General features: G+C 39.9%; 1 protein-coding gene across 2 annotated transcripts in view; it reads left to right on the forward strand.

Annotated features, from left to right (window-relative positions):
- The window catches only part of PTPRN2 (protein tyrosine phosphatase receptor type N2), a 992764-nt gene that overhangs the window by 429042 nt on the left and 547469 nt on the right, over nt 1-16253 (forward strand). For both annotated transcript variants that reach the window (XM_038390254.2, XM_038390255.2), the window contains exon 10: nt 12150-12236. In XM_038390254.2, coding sequence (XP_038246182.1) covers nt 12150-12236 — 87 coding nt within the window. The remainder of the gene's footprint in view (nt 1-12149; nt 12237-16253) is intronic.

The following is a 16253-nucleotide window of genomic DNA, read 5'->3' on the forward strand; positions in this document are numbered from 1 at the left end:
GCACCTTATAGATTAACAGATATATTGGAGCATAAGCTTTCGTGGGTGAATACCCACTTTGTCGGATGCATGTAGTGGAAATTTCCAGAGGCAGGTATAAATATGCAAGCAAGAATCAGGCTAGGGATAACGAGGTTAGTTCAATCAGGGAGGATGAGGCCCTCTTCTACCAGTTGAGGTGTGAACACCAGGGAGGAGAAACTGCTTTTGTAGTTGGCTAGCCATTCATAGTCTTTGTTTAATCCTAAACTGATGGTGTCAAATTTAATCCTGAGCTGATGGTGTTTCTCTTTGAAGTCCTCACCCACAGGCAACCCGACAACCTGAAGCATATTCTCACCAGCAACTACACATCGCACCATAGTAACTCTAACTCAGGAACCATTCCATACAGCAAACCTTGATGCCAGCTCTGCCCACATATCTACACCAGCGACACCATCACAGGAGCTAACCAGATCAGCCACACCATCACTGGTTCATTCATCTGCACGTCCACTAATGTAATCTACACCATCATGTGCCAGCAGTGCCCTTCTGCTATGTACATTGGCCAAACTGGACAGTCCCTACATAAAAGGATAAATGGACACAAATCAGATATTAGGAATGGCAATATACAAAAACCTGTAGGAGAACACTTCAGCCTCCCTGGACACACAATAGCAGATTTAAAGGTAGTCATCCTGTAGCAAAAAAACTTCAGGACCAGACTTAAAAGAGAAACTGCTGAGCTTCAGTTCATTTGCTAATTTGACACCATCTGCTCAGGATTAAACAAAGACTGTGAATAACTAGTCAACTACAAAAGCAGTTTCTCCTCCCTTGGTGTTCACACCTCAACTGGTAGAAGAGGGCCTCATCCTCCCTGATTGAACTAACCTCGTTATCCCTAGCCTGATTCTTGCTTGCATATTTATATCTGCCTCTGGAAATTTCCACTACATGCATCCGACAAAGTGGGTATTCACCCACAAAAGCTTATGCTCCAATGCGTCTGTTAGTCTATAAGGTGCCACAGGACTCTTTGCCGCTTTTAATGAAATTTTATGTATTTCAGATGATAAAATACACGTCTTTAAAAAAGAATAGGGAAAAAAATTGACCCAAATCAGCATTAAAACATTCTCTAATATTTGACTGCCTTGTCCTAACTCACTCAGCCAATGTCTACTGAAGAAGCCTGGGCAAATGTATAAGTTTCACAATGTGTACAGAGGGTAATCAAAATCAGGCTTTGTCAGACTAAGCTGGAGAGTAAATTCCAGAGGCAAGGACCCACCACTGGAAACATCCTGACTAGTGCTGGTTGGGAAATGGTTCTCCCATCCCACAGATATTTTCAAGACTTAAAGTAATTTCCCATTCCATATTGGGATAAACCTGAGACCTTTCAATATTTTCCACAAAATGACAGAGAGAGAGAGAGAGAGAGAGAGCGCACAAGAACACACACATGCATGCAGCGTACCCTAGATAGCCAATAGGCTCGTGGTTAGGGCAGCTGCCTGAGATGTAGGTTCAAGTCCCTATACTAAATCAAACAAGCAGGCATGTGAACTGTGGTCTCTCACCACAGTTAAAGGAGAGTGTCTCTTTCTCTTTTTTCCCTCCATCATGGAAATAAAAATAAAAAATCTTCTCAATGAATCTGAGTTGAGTTGAATCTGATCCTTTCCTGAGAAAATATTTGTTTTGGACAAATCTGCATTTCTCAATGAAAAATTGTGTCTCAGAAAAATTCCCAACCAGCTCTAATCCAGACCCTGGATGAGCACAATCAGTGACTGTTAAATTGAGTGTCCCAAATGGAATATTATTGTTTTCACTTGAGCTGCTGGGTTAAAACACAAAGAGGACAAGGATCGCTAAGGTATCCGTGGACCAAGCCATAAAAGACTTTATATATCCCTACCAATATCTTCAACTGGAAGCTGTTTACCTTTAATCTCACAGTCATTCCCTATATGCTACTTTTATTGCCTGGTGTGCTTAAGTGTATAATAGAGGTTGGTTACCTAAAGTAATCATGCAACAAGTTTTGCATGTGAAGCTTCTATTTGGCAATGCATCATTTTTTTACATTGTTATCCATGTGGAAAACAAACAACTGTTCCATTAAGACTCTTTCCAAGATTTAAATTGAAAATACTGAATGCTAAATCTGAGAATTTAGTTAAGATTTCACTGGGGATTAGATAGACATTTAGTTTTAAGGAGTGTAATTCCCAATGTCAGGCTTATTTCTGTGTGATAGGTTATTCCTCATTTTTTTAGAAAATTATTCACATGAACTAATCTGACAGAACTGGATGGATATCCATTACTGTGCTGCATTACATTTCTTAACAATGTATTGCAAGGGCACTGTGTACCGTTTGGGAAGGACAGTACATAAATTGAACAGTGGCACATGCGGATTTTAAGGCTCAGTAAGTGGTTTTTGGAACACACTTGGCAACTCTGAGAAGGAAAAACGAATGAGAGCAACTGCTTGTGAGGCTGACAACCTTACTGTGAAACACAAACACATAGTCTTTGGACTAGAGCAGGCCTGGCAAATATTAACAATCAAGCCATCTGTACAACTAGGTCAAACATTTTCTCCAAAAATGGACCAGTTTATGGGATCATTTTCACAAGAGTGTTGGGAAATGTAGAAAAAACATTTTTCATCTCTGTTTTTTCTTCCCCTTTACCATTACCCTATAGCTTTTATTAGTAACTGAGTGCTATTCTGTGCTAGGCTGAGGGAACTGCCATGTTGCTCAGTGGCACTTCCTGCAGGACTCACCTCGCTGCTTTTTTATGTATTTTCTTCCTGTTCTCTGACGAGAAATTACAAACATACCCTTGAACATATAATCATTAGATCAACTCCAGAGAGATGTAATCTATCAACTTCAAAGTAGCCTCTGCATATTCCCACTTGTGGGTGCACTGCTGAGCTTTGAGATCTTATAGAAATGTCCATTGGAATGTCAGAGCACCAAATATGTAATTAAGGCACCAAGCTAAACTAGGACTGGGATCAGGATCCAGCGTTCAGCTCTGTTCTTTAAGTAATGGAGTCAGAGAAGATTTTGTAATGTTAAAAATGTATCTTTTTGTCAAACCACACCTTAATTGCTGGCTGCCTCTACAGCATGGTCCCCACATCTGACCCAAGGGAATGTGTACAATCCTTCTGGACTGCCATGAATGCTGCTCTTTACTCTTGTGACCACTGCAGAACTAACAGATCAGAGAGAAGGGGAACTGGGTTGTATTCCTCATTCAGCATCAACTGAATAATGTTCTGAATTCCTCGTAGGCTATGTCTACACTCTCACTTTTGTCAGTAAAACTTTCGACAGTCAGGGGTGTGAAAAAAACCCATCTCTGACCAACATAAATTTCACCAACTAAAGTGCCGGTGTGGACAGTGCTATGTTGGCGGGAGATTGTCTCCCGCCGACATAACTACCGCCAGCTCATTCAGGGTGGTTTAATTATGCCAACAGGAGACCTCTCTCCCATTGGCATAGAGCAGCTACACAGGAGATCTTACAGCGGCATAGTTGCAGTGGTACAACTGTGCCGCTGTAAGGTCTTTAGTGTAGACATAGCCTTAGTTACATATGTGTAATCCCACTGAAGGCAGGGGGGGTTGCATAGATAACACTGAGGACATAATTTGGCTAGCAAAAACTTTATTTCTTGTGCTGGTGTATGAGAAGGAAATGGCCTGGTGTGACTGAGACACTTGCAAGTGGAGTTTGCAAAACTAGAGGGCAGGAAAAAGCTTCTTTTTTTTCTCATAAATTGAGCAGATTAGCTGTGGAAGTCATTGACAGATAATGACAGTGGAACTTCACGATGCCATTATTAGAATCATTTTAGGCATAGAACTTCTCTTTAAAAATCAGGTTCTAACAGCGAAGGCTCTGTGTAAATGATTGCAATGTAGCGAGTGGTTGGTGTGTTTGCTGTGCTTTCTGTTTTTCTCTCGTTTCAGTGTTCAGTACATTGTGTGGCAAAATTTCCACAAGTGATTGCCTAATGTTAGGTTTCTTAATCCATATTTGGGCATCTAAATAGATGGCCTGATTTTCAAAAGGGCTGAGCAGGCAACAGCTCCCATTAAAAGTTTCTGCAGTTTTAGATCAGGTCCTTCTCTAATTAAAATAGCATGATAGCCTGGTCCTGCTGTCCTTACTCAGACAAACCTCCTAATGAAGTCAGTGGGAGGTAATTAAAGTACATATTGTTTTTTCCTGAACAAGTAGTTCTGGATTGGACCCTTGATTTTTAAAATGACAAATGGGGATAGGGAAGTTTCTGCAAAGGGAGCTGTGATTAAGTCATGGTGCCAAATGATGCCACTGCAGTCTTGGTTTCAACAAAGAAGCCATTTCATCTGAGGGGATAATGTAACACCATCATCTAATGTTTGCTATTTTAAATAGAAAAATGAGCCTCATGATGCAGCAGGTACAGCTATATGCCAGAGTAGTGTGCCTAATGATGTGAGGCTGAGAAGTGAGGTACAATAAAGAAAGTGGTGAAAGATTTTGGAGAGTGAAGACTCAGAGCCTGATTTTAAAAGAGTATAATCTATATCTATTTAACCCACCAGTAAAATGAATGTATTTCCTTATGCTCTTTATAACTTCATTCTTGTTAGCCCTTTAAACAAAGTCTATTTTACAAATGATCTGAGATAGACTGTATAAGAACACCGATACTGGTTCAATATACATTTTTCGTTAGCTCTGTGATCTTTCAATTGAAAAATAATGTTTAAATTGCTGGTGGCAGAAAGAGAAGGTGTTAGAGGATAATCCGAGGGAAGTAAGGTGCTTTGTTTCAATAATGAAATGCTGGTTTACACAGTAATGACCCTTGGGCAGGAGGGGGAAATGTATTTTAATGGATGGTGATTTTTAGAGTTACTTATTAAGCACACTACAAAATGCAGAATGGCTTTATATATAGCGAGCTATAAAGTTTATACGGCATAGTATTGTCAGCAGTTGTGTTTTATTCTCCTGCACTTTGCTTGCTCTCAGATCAGCCTTACAGCACAGCCTATATACTTGCAGATGACACCAAGCTGAAAGGTGTCAAAAATAAAATTAATTTTATTTTTGACACTTTCCAGCTTGGTGTCATCTGCAGCTATATATGTGTTCTTATACATAAAACCAGTGTATATATATGTGTACCTATATATGTGTTCTTATACATAAAATGGTATGTGGGGTTGGCTCTTGAACAAGAGGCCTTGTGTACACTAGAGCAGTGGTGGGCAACCGCACACAGCCCGTCAGGGTAATCTGCTGGCAGGCTGCCAGTTTGTTTACATTTGCATGGCTGCCCACAGCTCCCAGTGGCCGGGAATGGCGAACTGCGGCCGCTGGGAGCTGCAGGCGGCCGTGCAAATGTAAACAAACTGTCTCGCAGATTACCCGGATGGGCCACATGTGGTCCACACTCTGCAGGTTCCCCACCGCTGCACTAGAGCATTTTGGCATTGCAGTTAGCTAGCTATCCTGTTACTGTGTACTACAAGTGTTTTGCACGTGCTCTATGCTATATGTCATCCACCACAACATCATTATACTACTGCCATACCCATGTACACAGGAAATGCAAGGGTTGCAGATGCAATTTGTTCTCCTAGATACAATCCTACAATGCCACTGCCTACCCTTTTGACTATTCAGAACATTGTCTCTGTCACCTACTAATCATAGAGTCATAAAAATGTAGGGCTGAAAGGGGCTTTGAGAAGTCACATTGTTGACTTATGAGGAGAGGCTGAGAGAACTGAGATTGTTTAGTCTGCAGAAGAGAAGAATGAGGGGGGATTTGATAGCTGCTTTCAACTACCTGAAAGGGGGTTCCAAAGAGGATGGATCTAGACTGTTCTCAGTGGTAGCAGATGACTGAACAAGGAGTAATGGTCTCAAGTTGCAGTGGGGGAGGTTTACGTTGGATATTAGGAAACACTTTTTCACTAGGAGGGTGGTAAAGCACTGGGATCCATTACGTAGGGTGGTGGTGGAGTCTCCTTCTATAGAAGTTTTTAAGGTCGGGCTTGACAAAGCCCTGACTGGGATGATTTAGTTGGGGATTGGTCCTGCTTTGAGCAGGGGGTTGGACTAGATGACCTCCTGAGGTCCCTTCCAACCCTGATATTCTATGAAGTCAAGTCCAGCCCCTGGTGCTGAGGTAGGATCAAGTATACCTAGACCATCCCTGACAGGTGTTTGTCCAACTTGTTCTTAAAAACCTCTACTGGTGGGGCTTCCACAACCTTCCTGGAAAGACTACTCCAGAGTATAATTACCAGTATAGTTAGAAAGATTTTCCTAATATCTAACCTAAATCTCTGTTGCTCAGATTGCGCTCATTACTTCTTGTCCTGCCTTAATTGGATATGGAGAAGAATTGATCACTCTCCTTTTCTATAACCGTCCTTAAAAGATTTGAACACTTATCAGCTTCCTCCCTGCCTCAGTCTTTTTTTCTTAAGACATAAAATGCGCTATTTTTAAAAACTTTTTCTCCTAGGTCAGGTTTTCTAAACCTTATATAATTTTTGTTGCTCTCTTCTGGACTGTCTAAAATTTGTCCACATCTTTCTTAAAATGTGGTGCCCAGAACTGAACACAGTACTCCAGCTGAGGCTTCACAAGTGTCGAGTAGACCAAGACAATTACTTCCCATGTCATACAACACTTCTTGTTAATACACCCCAGAATAATGTTAGCATTTTTGCAGCTGCATCACATTGTTGACTCATTTTCAATTTGTGATCCACTGTAACTCCCACCTAGCTAGTTATTCCCCAGTTTGTAGTGGTGCATTGGATTGTTCCTTCCTTAGTGAAGTACTTTGCACTTGTCTTTATTTAATTTCATCTTGTTGAATTCAGACCAATACTCCAATTTGTCAAGGTTGTTTTGAATTCTAATCCTGCCCTCCAAAGTGTTTTCAACGCCTCCCAGCGTGGTGTTATTGTCAGATTGGTCAGATTGTATAAACACATTCTCCACTTCATTATCCAAGTCATTAATGAAAATATTGAATAGTACCAGATGCAAGACTCACCCCTGAGGGATCGCACTAGATACGTCCTCCTGATTTGACAGTGAACCATTGACAATTACTATTTGAGTATAGTCTTTCAACCAGTTGTGCACCCTCCTTATAGCAATTTCATCTAGACCACGTTTCTCTTGTTTGCTTATGAGAATGTCATGTGGGGAACTGTTTCAAAAGCCTTACTAAAGTCAAGATATATCACATCTATCCCATCTCCACTAGGCAAGTTACTCTGTCAAAGAAGGAAATGAGGTTGGTTTGGCATGATTTGTTCTGGACAAATCCATGCTGGCTATACCTTATAATCCTATTATTGTTTAGGTGCTTATAAATGGATTGTTTAATAATTTGTTCCAGTATCTGTCCAGGTATCCAAGTTAGGCTGATTGGTCTATAATTCTCTGAATCCTCTTTGATCCTCTTTTTAAAGTAATCACAGGTTTCAGAGTAGCAGCCGTGTTAGTCTGTATTCGCAAAAAGAAAAGGAGTACTTGTGGCACCTTAGAGACTAACAAATTTATTAGAGCATAAGCTTTCGTGAGCTACAGCTCACTTCATCGGATGCATTTGGTGGAAAAAACAGAGGAGAGATTTATATACACTCATGTTCTCTGTGTGTGTGTATATAAATCTCTCCTCTGTTTTTTCCACCAAATGCATCCGATGAAGTGAGCTGTAGCTCACGAAAGCTTATGCTCTAATAAATTTGTTAGTCTCTAAGGTGCCACAAGTACTCCTTTTCTTTTTAAAGTATTACCCTTCTCCAGTCCTCTTTCCTTGCACTTCTATGTGTACTTGCTATTATAGTAAAAATCTACCTCCTGACACCAATCATCCCCCTACATTTAAACCAGCATCTTTGGAAGGAAAGGATCTAATTAACACATAAGCCCCTGAGTCACTATGACAATCTACTTTCATGGTTATCTGTAAATAATCAGAGTTCTATCTGCTGTCAATCCTTGAAATGTAAGGTGGTTTTTTTTTATGACTAATCCATGGTACTTTTTTTTTCTCGCAGAAGTGCTTATATTCTTTACTTTACTTTTACACAGAAACATCTCTGCCTTTTACATGTCGAAGAACTCTTAAGTTTATATGGTACCCTGAGATGGTATCTCTGTCTGTGTGACAGGATGTCCCTTTAGCATTTTGGGTTAGGACTGTAGGAATGTGAAGAGAAGCTGAGTAATTCTATTGTAACCAAAGTTTAAATGAGATGTCCTGTTATTTAAATAGACATATCCTCGTGGCACTGTAGGCAAAACACAATAAAATAAATAAATAAAAGTGCTCATTGCAGCCCAGTAGACAATACATAAAATGATGATGATTGATAAAAACATGCAGGTGAAATCTTTCATTGAAATAAGTAAAAAAAAAAAATAAAGTAGGTCCTGGAAAATCTTTCTTTTTCTTTTTTTTTCTTCTTGGCCTACATAAAGAAATCACCTTTAAGAGCATTCTTTTTTCCCTCTATCACCCGCTCCTCCTCCTCCAAAGTCTTGAAGTAAAAATGTAGGGCCTGATCCTCTTCTCACTTGACTCTACTGCATTGACTTCATTAGAATTCTTTCTGATTTATACTGGCATAAATGAGCTGACTCATGCTTGAAAAGTTTAATTATATGGGGTTTAACAATGTTGAAAAGCACCCTTTAATCAAAATCCATAAGAATATAACAACAGCCATAGTGGGTTAGACCAAAGGTACATCTAGCCCAGTATCCTGTCTTCTGACAGTGGCCAATGCCAGGTGCCCCAGAGGGAATGAACAGGTAATAATCAAGTGATCCATCCCTTGTCGCCCATTCCCAGCTTCTGGCAAACAGAGGCTAGAGACACCACCCCTATCCATTCTGGCTAATAACCATTGATAGACCTAAACTCTATGAATTTATCTAGTTCTTTTTTGAACCCTGTTATAGTCTTGGAACTTCATAACATCCTCTGATAAGGAGTTCCACAGGTTGACTGTGAGTTGTGTGAAAAAAGGCTTTCTTTTGTTTGTTTTAAACCAGCTGCCTATTAATTTCATTTGGCGACTCCTAGTGTTATAAGGAGTAAACAACACTTCGTTATTTACTTTCTCCACACCAGTCATGATTTTATAGACCTCTATCATATCCCCCCTTAGTTGTCTCTTTTCCGGCTGAAAAGTCTCGGTCTTATTAATCTCTTCTCATATGGCAGCCGTTCCATACTCCTAATTATTTTTGTTGCCCTTTTCTGAAGCTTTTCCTATTCCAATATCTCTTTTTTGAGATGGGGTGACTACATCTGCATGCAGTGTTCTAGATGTGGACATACCATGGATTTATATGGCTGCAATATGATATTTTCTGTCTTATTATCTATCCCTTCCTTAATGATTCCTAACATTCTGTTTGGTTTTTGGACTGCCACTGCACATTGAATGGATGTTTTCAGAGAACTATCCACAATGACTCCAAGATCTCTTTCTTGAGTGGTAACAGCCAATTTAGACCCCATCATTTTATATGTATAATTGGGATTATGTTTTCCAATGTGAATTACTTTGCATTTATCAACATTGAATTTCATCTGCCATTTTGTTGCCCAGTCACCCAGTTTTGAGAGATCCTTTGTAGCTCTTTGCAGTCTGCCTGGGACTTAACTATCTTGAGTAGTTTTGTATCATCTGCAGATTTTGCCATCTTACTGTTTACCCCTTTTTCCAGATCATTTATGACTACGTTGAATAGGACTGGGCCCAGTACAAATACCTGGGGGACACCGCTATTCACCTCTCTCCATTCTGAAAACTGACCATTTATTCCTACCCTTTGTTTCCTATCTTTTAACCAGTTACCAATCCATGAGAGCACCTTCCCTCTTATCCCATGACAGCTCACTTTGCATACCAGCCTTTGGTGAGGGGCCTTGTCAAGGGCTTTCTGAAATCTAAGTACAATATATCCACTGGATCCCCCTTGTCCACATGCTTGTTGACCCCACTCAAGGAATTCTAGTAGATTGGTGAGGCATGATTTCCCTTTACAAAAACATTGTTGACTCTTCCCCAACAAATTAAGTTCATCTATGTGTCTGACAATTTTGTTCTTTACTATAGTTTCAACCAATTTGCCTGGTACAGAAGTCAGGCTTACTGGCCTGTAATTGCCGGGATCACCTCTGGAGCCCTTTTAAAAATTGGAGTTACATTAGCTATCCTTCAATCATTTGGTACAGAAGCTGATTTAAATGATAGGTTACAGACTACAGTTAGTAGTTCTGCAGTTTTGTATTTGAGTTCCTTCAGAACTCTTGGGTGAATACCATCTGGTCCTGGTGACTTATTACTGTTTAGTTTATCAATTTGTTCTTCAACCTCCTCTAATGACACCTCAATCTGAGACAGTTCCTCAGATTGTCACCTAAAAATGGCTCAGATTTGGGACTCTCCCTCACATCCTCAGCCATGAAGACTGATGCAAATAATTCATTTATTTTCTCCACAATGGCCTTATTGTCCTTGAATGCTCCTTTAGCATCTCGATCATCCAGTTGCCCCATTGGTTGTTTAGCAGGCTTCCTGCTTCTGATGTACTTAACACATTTTTTGCTATTACTTTTTGAATCTCTGGCTAGCTGTTCTTCAAATTCTTTTTTGGCCTTCCTAATTATATTTTTACATTTAGTTTGCCAGAATTTATGCTTCTTCTATTTTCCTCACTAGGATTTAACTTCCACTTTTTAAAGGATGCCTTTTTGCCTCTCACTGCTTCTTTTACTTAGTTCTTTAGCCACGGTGGCACTTTTTTTGTTATCGTCTATGTTTTTTTAATTTGGGGTATACATTTAAGTTGAGCATCTATTATGGTGTCTTTAAAAAGTTTCTATGCAGCTTGTAGGGATTTCACTTTTGGCGCTGTACCTTTTAATTTCTGTTTAACTAACCTCCTCGTTTTTGTGTAGTTCCCCTTTCTGAAATTAAATTAAATGTTACAGTGTTGGGCTACTGTGGTGTTTTCCCTGCCAGAGGAATGTTAAATTTAGTTACCATATATTATGGTCACTATTACCAAGCAGTCCAGCTATATTCACCTCTTGGGCCATATCCTGTGCTCCACTTAGAACTAAATCAAGAATTGCCTCTTTTCTTGTGGGTTCCAAGACTAGCTGCTCCAAGAAGCAGTCATTTAAGGTGTCAAGAAACTTTTAAGCCGCCATCCACATAGGTCTGAAAATGTTGTATCTGTTGGAGTCACTGAATATTGCTGTCAATACATCACAGATAGAAAATGTAATGTTTGCAATACATCTTTAGAGTTATAAGAGAGCCTAAAAAACTCTTAACTAATAACCTAAAACTTTTTATAAATGAACATTTTGCATGTAGCTAAATGCTTTCTTAAATGATAACACTGCACATATGATATGCTTGATTGCAACTTGTTTTCTAAATTAAAAAATGTAAATGTGGCATTGAGAAAATTTTAAAAGATTGAAGGCAAGTTATGTCAGCAGCAGCACACGCACACCAAAGTGTCTTCCATCTATCTAATCAGCCTCTCCTCCCCTGTGTGCCTATCTCCATTGTTTACTTTCAAATCCATAATATTTTTGCATCCTTTCCCTGGTTCAGGATTCATTTAAAAAAACTAATGAATTTAAAAATATGCTTTTCCCTTGTCCATTTGATACAGAGCTCTGCAATTTGACTTTCATTGTTTGTTTCCATCCTTGTCTCGCCAATCCTTTTCACTCTTTCTTTCTTTTTACTTTATTACATTTTTTATTGAGGCTTGAGATGAGCTGGTCACTGCATCATGGGCCCATTACACTTCCTAACAATTCCATTTACACCTTATTGTTTGTCTTATTGCTGGAAAATTCAGGTGATTCATCATGCCTGAAGAAGCACCTGATCCCAATTCCCTGGATATCACAATCGCTATGTGACAGGAATACTGTAAGCAGTGATTTTCAGACCCTGACAGGCCAAGGTGATAACTCTTTGGGGACTTTTTGCCTCTCAAGTATTGATGAGTTCCATTTTCATAATGCTGCATTTTCTTGTTTCCTTTCAACAGCCCGCTGAATGTGGAAAAGGGTTTGGAGTTAATAAAGGATGTGGCAGATCTCCTGAAGCTGCAGATGAGTGACTTTGATGATGTCAAGTATGTATACAGTGCTCATCCCTTCTATTTTATATGTTTTTTCATTGTTATTCTTTAATATATATTTTCTTAGGGAAATAGCTAAATTTTTATCATCAAAATTCATCACAAGGGCGGGAGGGGGAGGGAGAGAGAGAGAAGAATATCCTGGCATTGTTTGCCAAGTTTTGTATACAGTTAGCAATAGCCTACTTAATAAAAATGATCTGATGCAGTCTCCAAAAGATCTCCATATTACCACTAGTATAAGGTAAAAGGGAAAATTATAATCTTCAGAGTGCTGTATAAACCTTAACTAACCTTCACCATAACTATGTAAGATAAGTATTGTAAGGGGTATTAAACTCAATTTCATAGAAGGGGAGGTGCAGTTTTGAGGTAGAGTAGAACTCAGGGGTTTCTGACTTTGAGTTTTGTTCTTGGAACACTAGATTATGTCTGCTTCCGGGGTCTAGCCTTGTTTAAAGATTGTTTTACTTTTCTGCGTTTCACACTGACTAATTATATGCATGTTCATCTGGTAAATTGGACAGGTAGTGACCTGACAGATCTGGTACAACGAAGATATTGCTTAAATTTTCTAACTTGGAAATGTTTGCACAGGAACTATAGCTCCTCCATGAGAAAAAGTTTAAAAAAAATAGAACTCAACAGAATTTAATAGAGAACTAATAAGGGCATAAAGGTTAGTGCATGGGAGGGTTTTGACAGCTTTCAGAAAAATTCTGACAAGGGAGACGATATTTGGGAGTTTTTTGACTCTTTAACTCTTCTGCCAGGTGCTGTTGGCAGCAGAAATGTCCAGATTTAATTTTCTAGAAGTTTCCTTAAAGACCTAACTAACACTGGCTTAAGCCCCCACCCAGAAGTCTGGGAACCTACATAAACCACCCTGGCTGCCCCTTATGGTCAGTTCTTGCAAGTGCTAAGTCCAGAGGTTATAACAAAGAGAACTTTGGAGGTGAAGAGGGGGAGGTAGACAACACAATGAGTTGGTAAAACCACCAAGTGACAAATTATATGATGTAAGACTCCCACCTGCCAGGATGTCTTAAAAGTAGTACTCACTTGGTCCTTCTTTGGCCATTATGAGTGACTAATGTGTTCTGGCCACTTCCTACCACCTCAGCTCCCTGTTCACAGTTAGCTCACCTGGACTGGAGAACTCCAAAGACTCTATCTAACAGGTCGGTGCTGCCTGGACAGCTCTGGGAGCTCCTCTCCCTAACTCAGCTTTAATTGCTGGTAGAGAGGCCCACACCAGAGTCCCGTGGATAGACTACTGCTTTGTCTATGGTTTCAGTCCAAGCTGCCTACCTCTTCCACTGCTCTGTGCCATCCATCACCTCAGAGGTGCTACTGCCACTGCTGCTCTGCATCATCTGTTGCCACGAAGCTGCCACTACTGCCTTGAAGCTGCCCAGACTATGCACTGTTCAGCAGTCTCAGCTCAACTCTCAGGATGAGATCAGTGGTGTCTGGGACACTTGACAGAGTCCTCACCGGCAGAGAAGCACTTCTAGCAGCTGTCAGGAGCCTTTTCCCTCTCTTTCTTCCTTACCTCTGTCCATGCTCCCTTACTCAACTTTGTCTGACCACAGTCTTAGTCAGGATGACCTCAGGCACATTCAGTATCTTGTCCTTGTATTTCCCAACAGGGTCAATTGCATTTAATTGCTCCTAAAGGCAAAACTAAACTGCATTTTATTCAGAATGCACCACGCCATCACATAATATGCAAATGAAGCCTGACCCATTTAGTCAATACTCCTTGCCCTCTAACTGATGCTGGCAGAGATCTCCCTCGCCAATGAAGCCCCTTCCTATCTGCAGATCTTAAGTTGCTGTGGGCCGTTCTTCTCCCATTTCACCAACAGATGGCAATATTGAGCTCCCTTCTCTCTAAAGCTTCAAGCCACAGGCTTTACATCTGGAAGGATATGATAGGTGCTCATTTGTAGTGGGACTTAGGGACTGACTGCTTTTAGCCCCTTAATTGTGTTGCTGCACTGCAGTACTCGCCTCAATCTTTCCTGCAGTTGCCCTCACTCTGTCTATATGTGATGGTACCAGTAAATGTCATTTTCCAGTGCTATACCTTCGACTTACAGGAGGTAAATGTAGCTAAATGGCCAGCTAATTTACTCTACATCACCATATATCTCTTTTGATCTCTGTGGTTATTCTAGCACATGCCAAGGGAAGGATTCATAGCTTCCAAGGCTAGAAGGGAGCATTGTGATGATCTAGTTTGATCTCCTGTATAACACAGGCCATAGAATTTCCCCCAAAATAATTCTTTTGAATCAAGAGCATATCTTTAAAAATATTCGATCTTGATTTAAAAATTGCCAATGGTGGAGAATCCACACCTATGGTTCCTATGGTTAATTGCCCTCACTGTCAAAAATGTATACCTCGTTTCCAGTCTGAATTGGTTTAGTTTCAATTCCAGCCATTGGATTATTTTATATCTTTCTCTGCTAGATTGAAGAGCCTATTATTAAATATTTGTTGTCCATATAGATACTTACAGAGTGTGGTCAAGTTGCCCCTTAACCTTTTTTTTTTGTTAAGCTAAATAGATCCAGCTCCTTGAGTCTATAATTATAAGGCATGATTTTTAATCTTTTATCATGTTCATGGCTCTTCTCTGAACCCTTTCCAATTTATCAACATCCTTCTTCAATTGTGGGCACAAGAACTGGTTACAGCATTCCAGCAGTGGTCACATTTTGCCAAATACGGAGGTAAAATTCATTCTCTACTCCTACTAAAGATTCCCCTGTTTATGCTTCCCACGATTGCATTAACTCCGTTGGACACAGAGTCACATTAGCAGCTCATGTTCGGCCCCAATCAGGAGCTTCATGGGCAGGGTTCTTTGTGAGCTAGAGCTTTGTGAGCCCTCTTCTCTGGTTGGGGTAAGCTACTGTATGTTGGCCATGGTCTGAGCGCTGCCTGTGGAGTTCTGGGTCGGGGATTGATGTTGCACCCATTCCCCCTCTCCCCAGGCAGTTAGCAACTTTTTAAAAGAATGAAGTATGTAACTGGGTGGGGAAACCATTCAGTAAGTCTGAGGTCAGTTGAAGGAGATAGAAACAAAGAGGAAGTAGGGAGGAGCTTGACATATTTGGCTAATTCAGAGGCTAACATGGCAACACAACATATGAATAAGACTAGGAAATGAAATTCTCTCTCTCTCTTCTCCCTCCCCAACATACTATATGGTATGATGGTGACAGCAGTATTTCCTGTGTCAGAGATCCTTAAACGTTTTGTCAACTTTTTGGGGCAAACATAAGTTTTACTAATGAAAACTACAGGATTAATTTCAAAGACCATGCAAAAGCAGCATGTTTAATAAGAATTATTTCTGAGACGTGCACCATAGCAAATTTAAACAATCAATTCTTCTAAGGGACCTATAATCTAGAACTCTCAATTGTTTCATGTGCATTTTTCTGCAATGTAGTAATTTTGAAAGGATTATTTCACAGAGGCAATCTTATTGTTTTGTGGTCAGTTTTGCCGCTGAATATTTATAGTATGTGCCTGTATTTTAGCTTTTCCCACTGTTCTGGAATTTGGTTTGGAGTGAACAGTTGCCTTTGCAGCCTATTCCCATGTTATTTCTTGATTAGTTGATGCAGGATGGTAATCAGCTTATCTTATCTTCTCTCTTTCACCAACATGGCAATTTTAACTGATGACCTGGGATCCTCAATATAGCCTCAGCGTGGCTCCTAGAGTGCACAATTCACTGCAACGCTTGTTTTGTTTTCAAGTTACATTGACATAAACTTTGCTCTCCCTGTGAAGCAGATGAATGGGGATTTATTTGGGGAATACATAATCAGAAATGTTTCAACATTGCAAAAAGGATCCAACATGTTAGCTGTCACTTTCAGATAAAGCCTGAATTTTTATGGAAGTACTAGTTATGCTTAATATGTTTTGTTAATGGTTATGTCACTGTCAGATAAATTCCATTATTTCTTATTACATCATTAGAGA

This window comes from Dermochelys coriacea, chromosome 2 (genome assembly GCF_009764565.3).
Source record: "Dermochelys coriacea isolate rDerCor1 chromosome 2, rDerCor1.pri.v4, whole genome shotgun sequence".
Taxonomy (NCBI): Eukaryota; Metazoa; Chordata; order Testudines; family Dermochelyidae; genus Dermochelys; species Dermochelys coriacea.